Below are 16,332 nucleotides of genomic sequence, written 5' to 3' on the forward strand. Positions count from 1 at the left end.
CATCCCGGAGATCACCTGATCCTCCTTTTGTGACCTTCGGACAAGCCAAGCCAAGGGGAAAGCCAGATTCATTTAGTAAGCAGGTGACTAACCGAACAGCTGCATTGATTCACTCAACAAACGTGGCAAGAAAGGTGGCAAAATAGGGTAAAACTCACTTAACGACCATCTTGCTTAGCAACAGAACTGCTGGGCTCAACTGTGGTCGTACGTTGAGGACCACCTGTTTAATTTAGTTTTTAAATTAAACTGCAACTACATCCTTTCCTCCCCAGAGTAAACGATGGGGAAAATCACTGAGTTTGCACCAGAGATGCCCCAAAGGAACCTTGCCCACAACTTCTGTGTGGTTTGTAATATTATTATTATTATTATTATTTAAAAAAGGCTCATTACGTCCTGCAAAAGCACAAAAGTCTGAACGAATCCTCCTTTGTTCTCCAACTGACTGCTCTCCAGATGTATCAGTCTGCACCCAGTGATGTGGAAGTGATGGGCAGGGTAGTCCGACTTGCCATGGAAGGCAGCAGAACGCAAACAGATGACTTCAACCAGAAAACAAAAGAGATGTGATTAAGGCAAACCACCTGAGGGATATCCGATTCAGTCTTTGATTGGCAGGTGCGTCTACAGCAGTGGTGGGTTGCTCCCGGTTCGGCCCGGTTCGGCCGAACCGGTAGTGGTAACGATGTGACGTCACCGAACCGGTTCTCTTTGACTGGGAGATCGGCCCTCCCGCCCACCCCCGCTTTATTCCTACCTTTATTCCTTGTTTTTTTAGCCCAGCTGATAGGCGCGGCAGAGTGGATTGCCGCACCTCAGCTGGGCAGAAACTTATCGCGCTTTCGCAGAGCACATGCGCAAAGAGAACCCGTGGTAACATCGGTTGGAACCCATCACTGGTCTACAGCACAGATGTCCAACCTTGGGTACGTTAAGACTTGTGGGACTTCATCTCCCAGAATTCCCCATAACATGGCTGGCTGGGGAATTTTGGAAGTTGAAGTCCACGGGTCTTCTAGATGCCAAAGTTGGACACTGGTTCATGATACCTGCCAACTTACGTTTCCTACCAATGTCAGGAGAGCCCTGAGGTGGGGCTCTTCTAAGCTAACTAGCCCTAAGATAACTTAGACAACCTTGTCCAGTTACCTATGGTGGGCTAAGCAGATTTGCTGTGGCATCTGAATCAACCGGTGTTTCCATGGCGTGGTAGGAAGCCCATGCTCTGCTTCCAGGCACCTCCCAAGAACCGAAGGTCAAAGAGCGCCTCTCTGCATGTGACCCAGCATCCTCTTGACCTCGCTCTCCACTCTCATGAACTTGAGTTTCTTCCAAGGGTTGACCGTCTGTCGGCGGCTGCACTGAAGATCTTCTAGGAGCAACCCCAGATGTTGCTTCACCCGCTCCCGGTCCCAGATGGGCAGGTTCTTCTGGACCACGTTCAGGATGATGGCCCAGTAGTCGGACACGTCTGCTCCCATGGTCAGGTAAATGAGCACGCGGAGGCCGTCCCGGTTCTTCCGCAATTCGTGCAGGGCTTGTTTGCCTTCTTCGCTGATCTCGTTGAAGTACAAGCTGGGGAGGAGGAAGAGGAAGGAGAAAGGGAGGAAAGCTTTAAGAGCCGGAAGCAGAACAACTCCATGTGAAGTCTGTAGAGATTCTCTGTCATCCAGGTCATGGTTGTCCCAAAAGTGTTTTTTCAGGAGGCAACTGGACTTTCTGTTTTTTTTCTTTTGAAGACATTTCGCTTCTCCTCCAAGAAGCTTCTTCAGCTCTGACAGGATAGTAATCCTTCCATTCCCCACTATCCTGTCAGAGTTGAAGAAGCTTCTTGGAGGAGAAGCGAAACGTCTTCAAAAGAAAAAAAAAACAAGAAAATCCAGTTGCCTTGTCAGAGAATTCATGACTGGCAGAGACATGGTAACGAGGTCAGCCAATGAATAGGCATAGCAACCAAGTCAGCCAATGAGGACTGTTTGGAAACTGAAACTGGGAGGAGCCTGGGCGTGGCTCTGTAGCTCTGAGTCTGTGCAAAAGGGAGCTAAACCCTCTGCTGAATTGAAACTGAAACTCAGCTCTGCTGTTCTCTCCTCTGCCTGTGTTTTTTGCCTGTAACTCTCTACCACAGTGGAAGAATCAGCTGTTGGTATTGTACTGTATGTGTTATTATGTATATAAAGAGAAGTTAATGAATCCTGTTGAATCAGTTATCTGTGTGCTTTTGTCGATTTCTGCAACAAACTCTGATATGCCTCCTGAAAAAGCACCTTTGGGACAAGTCCATGTGAACTGACCCGCCAGCTCCAATGGGCACCCTTGGCTGCCAATTCCAAAGTTAAGAATCCTGGAAGTCACCCCCAACAGATCTGAAAGGTTGGGGAACATCACAATAACATGACATTTTTATTTATAAATTTGTATCCTGCCTCTATTATTTTTTACAAATAATTCAAGACGGCAAACATATCCAATACACCTTTCTTGTCCTATTTTACCCACAACAATCCTGTGAAGTGGGTTGATCTGAGAGACTGTGATTGGCCCAAGGTCCCATAGCCAGCTTTCATGGCTAAGGCAGGACTAGAACTCACAGTCTCCTCCTGATTGGCCCAAAGTCACCCAGCTGGATTTCACATCTAAGGCGGGATTAGAACACACTGTCTCCTCCTGATTGGCCCAAAGTCACCCAACCAGCTTTCACGGCCAAGGTGGGACTAGAACTCCCCGTCTCCTGCTGATTGGCCCAAAGTCATGTAGCCAGCTTTCATGGCTAAGGCAGGACTAGAACTCACTGTCTCCTGCTGATTGGCCCAAAGTCACCCAACCAGCTTTCACGGCCAAGGTGGGACTAGAACTCCCCGTCTCCTGCTGATTGGCCCAAAGTCATGTAGCCAGCTTTCATGGCTAAGGCAGGACTAGAATTCCCTGTCCCCTGGTGATTGGCCCAAAGTCACCCAACCAACTTTCATGGCCAAAGTGGGACTAGACACTCTCTACAAAAATTCTCAGTGACCCAAAGGCACAACAGGACTCCAGACATCCCCACATGTCCCTCGGACATTCAAATCAGAAATGGCACGGCCAAAGGCTGAAACTCACTGCACCGTTTCCAGCGCTGCGTGCTTCTTGGCTTCCTCAACCAGGGCCAACGCAGCTTCGTCCGTCAACGAATTGTAGGCCAAATCAAGCTCCTGTAGGTGCTGGTTCTGAGCCAGGTGCTGGGTGATCACCTCCACACCCTGGTTCCCCAGGGAGGTGTGAAGTAGTGAGAGATTTCTCAAAGAGCTGTTGCCAGCCAGGCCTTCCGCGAGGTAGATGGCCCCCTGCTCCGTCAATGGATTGTCTGCAAGACTGAGGAGGACACAGTAAACATCAACCTAGGAGAAGCCATCACCTTTCCCACTGCCCAACCTCCCTTGGTCAGATGCCTTCTAGATGGCATCTGACCCACAGATTCCATCTTTCCTGCCATCCCAAGAAACTTATGCCTGGTATGTTTGTTTACGAGATCAAAAGTAGGAGAAGAAAGCATCTCCTTCTGCAACCTTCCCTGCTCTCTTTCTCTCACTGTGGAGTCCTTGGTGCCGTACAGAATTTTGCGTACAGTAGGGGCCAAAATTGTGGAAACCTTTTGGGAAAAAGTGTATTTTTGAGGTTTGATGGCTAATAGCACCACTTTTTTTTTTGGAGTTTCAAGATAATCCTATTCCGCTGCTGGAATGGCCGGGGAATAGCCCAGACCTTCACCCAATTGAAAATCTATGGAGCCGACTCAAGAAACTGGTTAGTCAGAAGCGACCCAGCAATAAAACCCAGTTAATAGAAGCCATCATTCAATCTTGGTTTCACATTAGAACAGCTGCAGAACTCAAAGACTTGGTTCACTCCATGGGAAGACATTGTAAGGCCGTCATTCATGCTAAAGGTTACCCAACTAAGTATTAACTGACATGAGGATCATTTTTGTACATCTCGTTTTTTCTAGGGTGATCATTTTTGTATATCTCTTTTTTTTTCTACGTGTTTCACTTTTCTTCTTTATATTGTAATTGCTATTCTAGTAGCAAATCCTTCCTAAAAGCTATTGCATGACATTCTTGATTAAATTACCTTTCCATTGATATATGATTTTATGGTACTACTCAAAAAAAAAAAAAAAAGTGGTATGAGCTAGTTTTAGAAAATACACTTTCCCCAAAAGGTTTCCACAATTTTGGCCACTACTGTATATATGATCACATTTTGTACTGGCCAATCAAGAATGGTATCTGCCACTTGGGCAAATAATATTTGCATGCGTTGTCTACAGGATGCGCACTAGGCTCATAGGATTCTCCAACCAGCATATGCTCCAAGAACGTCAATCCAGCAAAATAGCTGAACAAATGTACCCATCCAAGGCAGGTTACAAATTCACCCATGCCAACCTGCTTTTTCTCCAGAAAAGTGGAGAGGACACAATTCCTCAACCGCAGGTCCTACCTGGAGTTGCAAGCAAAGCTTCTCTGGAGGGTAACAAGTCAGAGAGAGAGAGGGAAGGGAGAAGTTTGTTTAGGTAGAACATCACAACAAAGTCAGAGATCCGGAAAAGCCGAATTTCCGGATTCTAGTGCACATGCGTGCCCAACAATCAGTTGGCTGGTGCACATGTGCAGCACTGCCATGCATGCAAAGTGTTAGGATATGGTTTGAGCCTAACAAGTTGTCCAGTCAATATATGTGTTCTGTGTCTTTAATATGAATATGTATTGTGTGACTTTAAAGTTTTCCTGCTGATTCATTGTAATGCTGAGTCATGCTGTAATTACACAGGTTGTGAACGTATTTAAGAAAGGTACTGTAATGTATTCAGTTGTTGATATGCTACCATTGTGTGAGGAGTTGCTATGCTATGCTATCATCGTTTGATGGATCTGCTACCATCGTGGTTTGTGAACCAGAGTGAGTTTGTTATTCTAACCAACTAATGTTCGTTTGGTAAGAAGATATCTGTAACTACTGGACTGATTTAACTGGCAAAGACTTGGAATTTGTTTAAAGACTATGAGACTGCTTTTTTTACGATAAAGTAAGCTTTTGATAAACCAGTTTGCATAACTCTTATTCATTGCTCTCAGCAACGTTTCCTTGTGCATTTACTCTGCTGGTTGGTAACACAACAACAATATCCTTAACACAAAGGACAGCCGATTTTCAGCACTGCCGTGCATGCAAAGGACAGCCGATCGTCGTGTGCGCATGCGTGCCAGGAACCCGGAAGACAAACAGGCAAGGCTGCGTGTACTGGGGGACATGGCTTTGTGTGCCACTTTGGGCACGCGTGCCATAGGTTCGCCATCACGGGTCTAGAAAGATCTGCTCCATACCAGCTTTGTCATCTCTCATCCATTCCTTTCTCTTTCTGCTTTGAGTCAGAGTTTGGTATTGATCTACAAGCCATCAGAAACATAGCTCTCCTTGGCTGCCTCACCGAAGTGGAAGCCATCCTCCCCCACAAGCCCGTCTCCTTCACACTCACCGCAAGGTGTCGACTACACATTTGTCATGCAGAAGTAGGTTCCGGATCTCCTTGCACGCCTCTGGGCCCAGATTATTGAGCTGCAAACTGGAAGAGATGACAGAACAACATTGGAGTTGCAAGCCCAGCATCCTATGCTCAGTTTTCTCGACGTAACGGGCTGCGCTCACTTTGACCAAGATGTCAAGGATGATGCAGTACCCCAAAACTGGTGGAACGCTGCCCCAGGAAGCTTCCTGGCACTCAGATTCATCTTCCGTTTCAACCATAAAACGACTTTCTAACTTTCTATCTGATTTTGCCACCCTCTGGTCAAAGTCAAGACTGCAATTTTCTAGCCGTTGAAAAATACGCACTGGAACTGAGTCACCAAAAGATTACCGAATTTACTAAGCATTTACCACAAATAATCTATTTTCAAAGGGTTGGGAGTAATGGTGGTACATTATGTTCTCTTCAATTGGCTGGAAATGACGCTATTTTCTGCTCGATCCTTTAAATTCAGCGTTAAGGTCCCTTCAAATAAATAGGGCAAACTTGCCAGAAAAGCAGGCTATCGTAAGAACAGCACATTGGTATTTCTAAGAAACCAATGTATTTTTTTTTTCAGTTCGCTTTCTTAAAAAAAACACCACGAATTCAAAAAAAGATGTGGGTTAAAACACACACCGTTATGTCAAAAAATGAGGGCGAAACCTCATAATTATTGCAGAACTCTTAGATTTAATTGCGTGTCATAATTGAAGCTTAACCTTGATGTGAATTGTGTGGGTTGTGCTAAATCAGAGTAGGACAGGGGTGGGCTGCTGGGAGTTCGCAGAGGTTCGGGAGAATCTCTAGCTAAGATTCTGTGCAGTTCGGAGAACCCCCAAATCCCACACCCCACCCAGAAGTTCCCATCCGGCCTGTTTTGGATGCAGATAAGTGCAGGGCGTGCACGGAGGCTCGGGGAAGGCAAAAAATGGGCCTACCGGAAGTTCAGGAAGACCAGAAACTGGCTCGTTTCTGGCCTCCAGAGGGCCTCCGGGGCCTGGGGAGGCCATTTTCACCCTCCCGGAAGCTCGAGGGAAGCCTCCGGAGCCCGGGAAGGGCAAAAATAACACGTTCCGCCGTGGTGCAGGAGGCTGACTAGGTCACGCTCACCATGGCCACACCCACCCAGCAACCGGGCAGAGAACCCCTTGCTAAAATTTTTGGAGCCCACCCGTGAAGTAGGAGATACTCACTGGAGTTTCCTGCATCGTAGCAAGATGGGGAAAAGTGTCCTCAGGCTGCCCACATCGAGATGGCAAGAGGCAAGATTGAGCTCCTCAACGTCGTGGCTCGTGGTGCCCACAACTGAAGCCAGGACCGCGCATTTGAGAGGGGTCATCTTCACTGAAGAGAGGTTGATGGTCCTCAAGGATTGGACAGCCTCGGCTGTGAAACGTTCGTTCTGGAACTCATGCAAAAAGAAGAGATAGTCCATCAGTTCAGATGGCGGCAATCCCTTACGGCTATTCCGGATGACGGTTTTCTTCATGGCCTTGGCAATCTCGAAAGCAGCCAGGTTCTTGATCGGACAGCCCAGTTGATCCAAGATGGCCCGGTTACGCCGGGACAACAACCCACCCATGAAGATGGGGAAGAGCTCGAAGACCTCATCGTCGGAAGCTTCATCCGGGTGGCGCATGGGACCTTCCACCCCAAGAATGCTGAAGTTGATCTGGTCCAGGACATCGTCGTTGAAGTAGTCCTCCTCTTTGAACATCTCCACTGCCATAGTGCGGGCGATGGTATCCCGGTCCTTGGTACTGAACCGGGTGAAGTAGCGGGGGAAGATCTTGATGAGGTTGAAGAGAAGAGGTAGGATGCGCAACGGCAAAAATTTGGAGACTACGCTGAGCAACAGGGCCACATCTTCGCTGACTTTCCCTATAATTTCAGAGACTTCCTTGCCCACCCGTTGCACCAGGGTCTTCTTCTCCCCCAAGACCACGTAAAGGGCAGCCAGGTACTCTTGCATGGCTGGGATAGTGAAGACGAAAGTGTGTTCCTTCCCTGACTGAACAGAGGGGGTCAAGAAGAAGCGGAAAACGTCACTCCGGAAAGTGTTCAGGAGGTTCAGCTCACTCTCCGTCTTCATCTCCACCTCAAAACAGCGGCGGAGATCCTTCTCTGTAAAGGAAGTCTGTCGGGACATCACCCCTTCGTAGGCCAACTTGCCCACCGTCTTGGCCACATACTTCATCATGGAGATGTTGGAAGGATCGGTGCTGTCCAGCACTTCCCCACTGAAGTTGAGCCGTAGGAAGCTGGTGTAGATCCCTGTCAGAGTTTGAGTTGGAGGCACAGTCTTGGTAAAATAAAGGAAGTGCAAGGTCGTACACACCAACCAGCAATAAGAAGGAAGGAAGCAGGCGGCCATAATCTGGTTGTGCCTCTCCAGATTCCTGGAGAGCATCTCCACAAGGTTGTCCTGCTCATTGGCCTGTTCTGCCGTGGGGGGACCAGAGGTTCCGGCACACTCAGGCTGCCGTAGGCGCATCTGGAAGTAAAGCTTCTGGAGGTTGAGATCTGAGAAGCCACAGACTTCAACATAGCGTCCCACAAACTTGCTGGGGATCCGGCGTGCTGCCGAAGGGCGAGTAGTGACAATGATGCTGGCCTGGAGGAATGGAAACAAACTGGAGTTATTCCCAAGTCTCGGGCCCAGTGATGTCTCAAGGGCATTCATGGTGGAACAGAAGGGTGATATATGAAGTTATGAATCCTACTGATGGGACTCAGCAGAGAACTGGTCCAATTTAGTTCATCATCTACAGTGGTTAGTAACCAATCAAGGGGAATATTTGTAGCTCAGGGTTGCAGTGAGAGGTCCTTGGTGCTCTCTGAGTTGGGTTGTTTTCTTGCAGACATTTATTTCATTACCCAAACTAGGTAACATCATCAGTGCTAGTAGGGAAAGGGGTTTGCTCTCTGAAGCCCACTCCCTTCTAGCACTGATGATGTTACCTAGGTGGGTCATGAAACTTCTGCAAGAAAATAACCGAGCTCAGAGAGCACCAAGGACCCCTCACACTGCTTAACGTTCATTCCATTTGTATCCCACCTCTTCCGATTAATTTAAAGCAGACAAGGTAAGGAGAGAGCTAGGCAAAGATCACCCAATCAAATATATATTTAAGGGTTGGCCCTGTGCAAATAAAAAATCATTGGTTTCCAATACTTAGTAGAGACTGATTCTATCCCACGCGAACAAGGGTGAAATCCAGCAGGTTCTGACAGGTTCTGGAGAACCGGTAGCAGAAATTTTGAGTAGTTCGGAGAACTGGCAAATACCACCTCTGGCTGGCCCCAGAGTGGGGAGGGAATGGAGATTTTGCAATATCCTCCCCCCAGGAATGGGGAGGGAATGGAGTTTTTGCAGTATCCTTCTACTGCCATGCCCACCAAGCCACGCCCACCAAGCTACATCACAACCACCAAGCCACGCCCACAAAACCGGCAGTAAAAAAATATGGATTTCACCACTGCACGCGACCCGTAATTCGTAACCCTTAAGGCTACTGATCTCAGCTGCCTCCTTGGCGAAAGGAGAAGGGAGAAAGAAAGCAGGAAGGAGGAGGGCATAGTGTGGACCTCTGCCCGTCCTTTCCCACAAACCTCGGGCATCATGTACTTCCTGAGCAGGTTGACGACAATGGCAGCTGGCAAGAGGGGCTCATTGGGGTCACAGCAAAGGTCAGTGCGGGCCAGGCGAAAGTCCAGGTTGAGACGGTCAAGGCCATTGAGGATGAAGAGCACTTTGAGGTTGCTGGAGCCAAGCAGTGGGGCCACCTCCCGCAGGTGGAGGTATTTCTTGGTCACTAATCGGCGCAAAGACACGGGGCTGTTGCCCTGGGAAAGGTCTTCACAGGAGAAGGGGAGGAGCAGCTCAAAATGAGGAAGGCGCTCGTGACACCAGTCCATCACCATCTTCTTGATGAGGGTGCTTTTCCCGGTGCCCACCGTCCCATAGAGGACGACATTCTTCACTTCTTGTCCGCAGAGGTCTTCGTCAAAAAGGTTCTGGAGGCCAATGGTATGATAGCAAGAACATTGTAGTTGGTTCTGGATTGTCAGATCTGGAGATGGTTTCAAGATTTCCTCCAGGGAGCTCTCCCGGATCACCGGATCGACGTGGGTGGCATCCAGGGCGAAGGAAGGTCCAAACTGTCTCTCCTCGTTGGGCTGCCGTCTAAACCAATCCGCCAGACTTTTCTTGTGTTTTTGGATGGCTTCTGCGGAGGAACAAGAGAAGGAAAGGCGAGAAGGAGATTAAGTTCCTTCTCTAACATCCCTAGAGATCTTGGGTTGTATCTGACGGACTTTCATCACCCACCAACCCTCCAGGGAAGGAAGGTCCACAGGTTTACCAGAAGTGGCTACGTTCTTCGGCACTCTTTGATTTGGCCTGGGGGAAGCAGGCCGAGATGTTGATTCTTGTAACATTCCTGGGTAATGGGTGAAGTTCCTATGGAGAAACAAAACTGTTAGAAGAATGATGTCGCTCTGATGGCCAAGATTATTTATTTATTTATTTATTTATTTATATTTATTTTATCAAATTTCTATACTGCCCTTCTCCTTTCAGACTCAGGGCGGTGAACAGCCAAAGTAAAACATTTGTACACAAAAGTTAAAATAGATTTAAAATAATTAAATAAGTTTGGCCCATAATTTAAAACATTTCAATTTAAAACCAATTTCAAATTTTAAAAACCCACCATAAAATCAGGACAGCCCGGCTAACTGAAAGAAGTAGGTTTTAAGGGCCTGACGAAAAGTCCGGAGGTCTGGGATCACTCGTATCTATGGGGGTAGATTGTTCCAGAGGGCGGGTGCCACCACAGAGAAGGCTCTCCCCCTGCGGGTCGCCGGCCGACATTGTCTGGCCGACGGCACCCTGAGGAGGCCCTCTCTGTGTGAGCGAACTGGCCAGTAGGAGGCAATTGGTGGCAGAAGACGGTCCCGTAAGTACCCCGGCTCTAAGCCATGGAGCGCTTTAAAGGTGATCACCAACACCTTGAAGCGCACCCGGAAGTCCACCGGAAGTCCATTCTCTCACCATATTCAAAATTACACAAGGACTACAATTTTCTGAGGAGCTCTGGAGGCCAGAGATGTCCTTGGGGATCAACACGGGGTATAAGTCTAGACCAAGGGTCACTAACATTTCAGACCTCAGGGACCACTAAAATCATAATTTTAAATCCCACGGACCACTAATATGAATTAGTGACGGGATGGGGTCCTTCAGGCACTTTGCTTGGCCGCCTGTTAGCAGAGAGAAGTGCCCGGGGTCAACCCTAGCTTTGCTGTCCATTGCAGCTAAGAATCTCAAATACGGCCAAGAATTAATGTTTGTCTTGTGGCCAGCCTGGCCGCTAGATCAGCCCCCTGCAAACGTTGTCTCTCAAGGAGCCTGGCCAAAATTTCGCGCACCGCTTCGGAGCAGTGGAAATACCGCTTCGGAGGAACCAGTAGCTTTTTAAACTACCGGTTTGCCCATTTCATCCCTGGTGACTACCTCGGTGCTGAATCACTCACCCACCCACTTTGTTTTCTGCCCAGGAGCCAACGTCTTCCATTCCCCAGAAGAAACGTCCTGCCCACCTGGAGCTGAGCACATCAGAGGTGTGCTCTTACCTGAGTGGAGATGCCAAAGAGCACCGAGTCTGGTCTAGGTCAAATATTCTCTTGAAGAGTGGGCTTCTCCCTGTACCTCAGATCAAAGAAGACCAAAAAGTAAGCAAGGATGAAGCTACCCATTTGTTTCAGACAATTTACACGTTATACTTTTGCAATTTACGAAGCAGGGAGGTGGAGCTTCTCTTAGCCCAGGGGTCAGCAACCTGCGACTCTGAAGCTGCATGCGGCTCTTTGGGCCCTCTGCTCCCTGTCAGGTGATCCCACCACTGGCTGGCCCCACCCCTCACCCCCCCTCCCCAGTCACTCCTCGCCTGGCCTGAGAAGGTAAAGGTGACAGTGGGGGATGGAAAAGTGGCCAGGGCAGAGACAGAGAGATACAGAGAGAGGGGGAGAGAGAGAGAGACAGAGAGAGAGACAGAGAGAGAGGGAGAGGGGGAGGGAGAGAGGGGAGAGAGAGAGATGTCAAAAAGATTTTGTGGTTCCCGGTGTTTTTTAACAACTGGTTCTCTGCCCTAATGACTGGCTGGGTAGGCATGGTTAGGGGGGTCATGTGACTGGTGGAAGTGAGTGACATCAAGTTGGCCACGCCCACCCAAGTTTTGTGGCTCCCGGTGTTTTCTTTTCTGTGGGAAACGGGTCCAAATGGCTCTTTGAGTATTTAAGGTTGCAGATCCCTGTTTTAGCCCAACTTAAATGTTGCAGATTTAGCATCCCATGATAGGACTCCGCTGAAGTGAGACATGACTAAGCCAGGACACGTAGGGAGCCCGTGACACACCAATGTGATTGATGAAATCGTTGCAGGGAATGCTATCACTCCCACGTGGTGTGGGGAAAGGGTTCAGGCTAATCCTAACCCTCCCTTAATCCCAGTTGCTGAGTCACAAGCAGAACAGAAGTTAAGATTAATAGATAGGGGGAAGGCCTTGAAGGTTGGAAAGAATGGAACAAAATCTTCCTGGTTTACAGGGAAGAGAAGGGAATGGAAGGGAAGGGAAGGGAAGAGTTCGTCCAGAAATGTTTCTCAACCTCCGGCAAATTTAAGATGTGTAGACTTCAACTCCCAGAATGCTGGCTGAGGAATTCTGGGAGTTGAAGTCCACACATCTTAAATTTTTAAGATGTTGAGGTTGAGAAACAGTGGTCCAGAAGCTTTATGACTGAACAAAAAAGAAAGAATCCACCTCTTTTTGAAAAAGTAGGATGGTTGTAGCTTAGGGATAGTATTTGTTTCATTCATTCATTCATCCATCCATTCATTCATCCATTTATCCATCCATCCATTCATCCATCCATCCATTGATTCATCCATCCATCCATCCATTCATTCATCCATCTATCCATCCATTCATTCATCCATCTATCCATCCATTGATTCATCCATCCATCCATCCATTGATTCATCCATCCATCCATCCATTGATTCATTCATCCATCTATCCATCCATCCATTCATTCATCCATTCATCCATCCATCATCCAATCATCCACTCATTCATTCATTCATTCGTTTGTTTGTTAGTTAATTAATTAATCCATCCATCCATCCATCCATCCATCCATCCATCCATCCATCCATCCATCCATTCATTTCCTTCTGGAACAAGAAGCTCAAACCCTTGGAAGTATTGCTTACACAGATCCTCCTGAAGTGTCCATTGAAGTCTTCTTCTCCCTTCTTTGGACTTTAATTGGCACAATGGGAGCAGAAACTTCAAAGTTAATACCCCACCCCCCCCCAGGCTCGGAAAATAAAGGAAAAATAACATAGTCTGAAGCTCCCCTGCCATTCCAACCTAGAGCCCAATCTTTGCTTACCCAACATGAGATCCAGGTGTCTTCCCAGGGATGCAGCTCCCCTGCTTCTTCCTCTGGGGGTTCTGGGCTTCACTCGATTGAACTGGACCCCCATCTGGGGAAGCCAGTGCTTGAAATGCATGATGCCAAAGTCCTGTCCTTCAACTGAAAGAGACATCAAGGGTCAGAGGTCTTGTGGAAAGGACACCCCAGGTGCATCCTAGCCCAGCATGGTGCATCCTTGGCCAGTCTAGACCCCAAAACTCATTTACAGAATTTGCCCCGGGTTGCTGGCCCAATCCTAAAATCAAAGGGCAGATCATAACAGGATCCAGGAAGACACCATCACTCACAAGTTGAAATTTTTTGACAGGGAGAGCCATCAACCCATGGAACAGAAGTTGCCTTCAGAAGTTGTGGGAGCTTCATCCCTGGAGGCTTTCAAGAAGAGACTGTACTGCCATTTGTCAGAGATGGTGTAAGGTCCCCTGCTTGGGCAGGGGGTTGGACTAGATGACCTCCAAGGTCCCTTCCAAATTCCAACTCTGCTAACCTGTTAAATTGATTGCTACTCCAGTAGATTCTCTCCCTTGTGGGTCCTTCTACCTGTTACATCAATTGCTCCAGTGATGGGTGCTCTCAGTTCTGCCCGGTTCTTTAGAACCGGTAGTAAGAGCAATGAGAGGCTCCGCCCACCCGCCTGGACGTCATAATTGACAACAGGGGTGGGTTCTAATTTTTTTTACTACCGGTTCTGTGGGCGTGGCTTATTTTGTGGGTGTGGCTTGGAGGTCATGTGACTAGGTGGGTGTGGCTAGCTGGTCAGAGTCATTTCTGGAAGGTCCTTGCACTTACGACCAGTCCTCGCACTTACGACCCGACTCATTTGTTTGCTTTTAACACTGATCAGCTGTAGGGCGGCCCTTTGAAGCCCCGCGGCAAGAGTTTAAACAGTTTTTTTCCCTCTAGTCATCAGCTGGGACTCAGGAGGCAGCAATAGATTGGGGGTGGGACCAAATAAAAGGTAAGAATAACGTGGGGGGGATGGGGGGGAGGGCAGGGTGGGAGAACCGGTTCGGTGACGTCATATCGTCACCGCTACCGGCTCGGCCGAACCGGACCGAACCGGGAGGAACCCACCACTGATTGCATGCACGCGCTCCTATTGCAAACTGGTAGTAAAGGTAAGTAGAACCCACCGCTGAATTGTTCTGATTTCAGTCTATGGAAATCTTCACGGGTGTTTTCCAATCCAACAGACAGGCTGGAAAACCGTTCCTGTTGCCATTTTCACTTGCACCAGACAAATTTTGCTTTGCGTGAAATAGAGCATAGCTGTCGTGGATAATTCCCATCCCTGGGAATTATCCATTTATCCAATTTTCCAATTTTCCAAAAGCATTTCCTCCTTAAATTCCAGTGGTTCTTTCTCTTTAGGAAGGATCCTTTCCTTTAAAGCTCCTTCTGTATCTTATTTTTGGACAGGATGAAAATGACCTGTTGTTTGACAGGACCTCAACTTAGAAAGGAAAATAAACTGGCCTATTTGACCTCCCAAAAGGAGGTTTAGAGAGCGAGCCACCCCACGTTCATCCAAGATCAAGGCCTCCGACCAGGGGTGAAATGCTCCCGGTTCGGACCGGATCGCCCGATCCAGTAGCAATGGTGGTGGGTGGTTCGGAGAACCAGTAGCAAAAATACCTGCGCCCCCCTCCCACCATGCTCAGCTGAGTCGCACAATTATCAGAGGCTTTTTTTAAAAAAAAAACTTTTAAAAGCATTTTTTCTACAACCTCTTCCGACGAAAAAATGCTTTGAAAAGTTTTTTTTTAAAAAAGCCTCTGATGATCGCGTGGCTCAGCTGGGATCGTCAGAGGCTTTTCAAAGCATTTTTTTCTGCAACCTCTTGGCCGAAAAGGTGGTTAAAAAAAAATGCTTTGAAAAGTCTCTGACGATCCCAGCTGAGTTGCCTGATCGGCAGAGGCTTTTCAAAGCATTACAAAAAATGCTTTGAAAAGTTTTTTAAAAAGCCTCTGATGATTGCGCAGCTCAGCTGGGATCCTCAGAGGCTTTTCAAAGCATTTTTTTCTGCAACCTCTTGGCCGAAGAGGTGGTTAAAAAAAATGCTTTGAAAAGTCTCTGACGATCCCAGCTGAGTTCCCTGATCGGCAGAGGCTTTTCAAAGCATTACAAAAAATGCTTTGAAAAGTTTTTTAAAAAGCCTCTGATGATTGCGCAGCTCAGCTGGGATCCTCAGAGGCTTTTCAAAGCATTTTTTTCTGCAACCTCTTGGCCGAAGAGATGGTAAAAAAAAATGCTTTGAAAAGTCTCTGACGATTCCAGCTGAGTTGCCTGATCGGCAGAGGCTTTTCAAAGCATTACAAAAAATGCTTTGAAAAGTTTTTTAAAAAGCCTCTGATGATTGCGCAGCTCAGCTGGGATCCTCAGAGGCTTTTCAAAGCATTTTTTTCTGCAACCTCTTGGCCGAAGAGGTGGTTAAAAAAAATGCTTTGAAAAGTCTCTGACGATCCCAGCTGAGTTCCCTGATCGGCAGAGGCTTTTCAAAGCATTAGAAAAAATGCTTTGAAAAGTTTTTTTTTTTTTAAAAAAGTTGGCCATGCCCACCCAGTCACATTACCCCCCACACACACACACACACCAAGCCACACCCACAGAACCGGTAGTAACACATTTCACATTTCACCCCTGCCTCCGACGCTTACTTTTGGAGTCAACTCAGCCACCTGTGTGGATCGTGGTGCTTCTCAAAAGAGTTTTGCCATCTGCCACGTTGGGATGGCTATCGGATGTCGCCATGCACCCGGCAACCACAACAGCAAAACATAAAACTCACTGTCCTCGCCAAGACAGCACAAATCCTTGCAGTGCAAGAAAAGACTAATAGCAGGAAGCCAGGAAGGAGAGAAAGAAGGATTGGAATATATCTGAGGATCTGCAGAACAAGTTGCTTTAGGAAAGCAGTTTTAAAAAGCCGTTTCTAAAGGAACTTCCTGTCGAATGCACACCTTCTGATCTACAGTTTTCTCCCGTCAACGCTTCTGATAGACAAAGTCTGAAGGACGGACACGTTTCTGTTTTGTCTTGTCAAATGCCAGGCTGACGTAAGGCCTGGTTCTCTGCCAGCTCTCCTCCTCCTGGCCCTTCACTAAATCCCAACAGACAAAAATAATCAGGTTTTCTCCTCCTCTTAAAGCCACAGGACGGAAAAGGTTTTCTGAGCAAGCCAGAAGGACACTTTGGTTAGAGCTAATACCACTCTATAAAGCCTTAGTAAGACCACACCTAGAGTACTGTGTCCAGTTTTGGTCACCACACTATAA

The 16,332-nt window shown here is 47.7% G+C and overlaps 1 protein-coding gene across 1 annotated transcript; it reads right to left on the bottom strand.

The window, feature by feature from the left end:
* Positions 1-204: 204 nt before the first annotated feature.
* NLRX1 (NLR family member X1) lies at positions 205-16,030 on the bottom strand. Its single transcript, XM_070952255.1, has 10 exons — positions 16,018-16,030; positions 13,013-13,156; positions 11,192-11,261; positions 9,919-10,016; positions 9,167-9,783; positions 6,748-8,168; positions 5,522-5,608; positions 3,103-3,354; positions 1,153-1,578; positions 205-545 (listed from the first exon to the last, which is right to left on the bottom strand). The coding sequence occupies exons 2-9, from the start codon at positions 13,131-13,133 to the stop codon at positions 1,260-1,262; spliced, it is 2,985 nt and encodes a 994-aa protein (XP_070808356.1). The 5' UTR covers positions 13,134-13,156; positions 16,018-16,030; the 3' UTR covers positions 205-545; positions 1,153-1,259.
* Positions 16,031-16,332: the final 302 nt, after the last annotated feature.

Source organism: Pituophis catenifer, unplaced genomic scaffold (genome assembly GCF_029215685.1).
Source record: "Pituophis catenifer annectens isolate HBS135680 unplaced genomic scaffold, rPitCat1.0.hap2 SCAF_12, whole genome shotgun sequence".
Classification (NCBI taxonomy): domain Eukaryota; kingdom Metazoa; phylum Chordata; class Lepidosauria; order Squamata; family Colubridae; genus Pituophis; species Pituophis catenifer.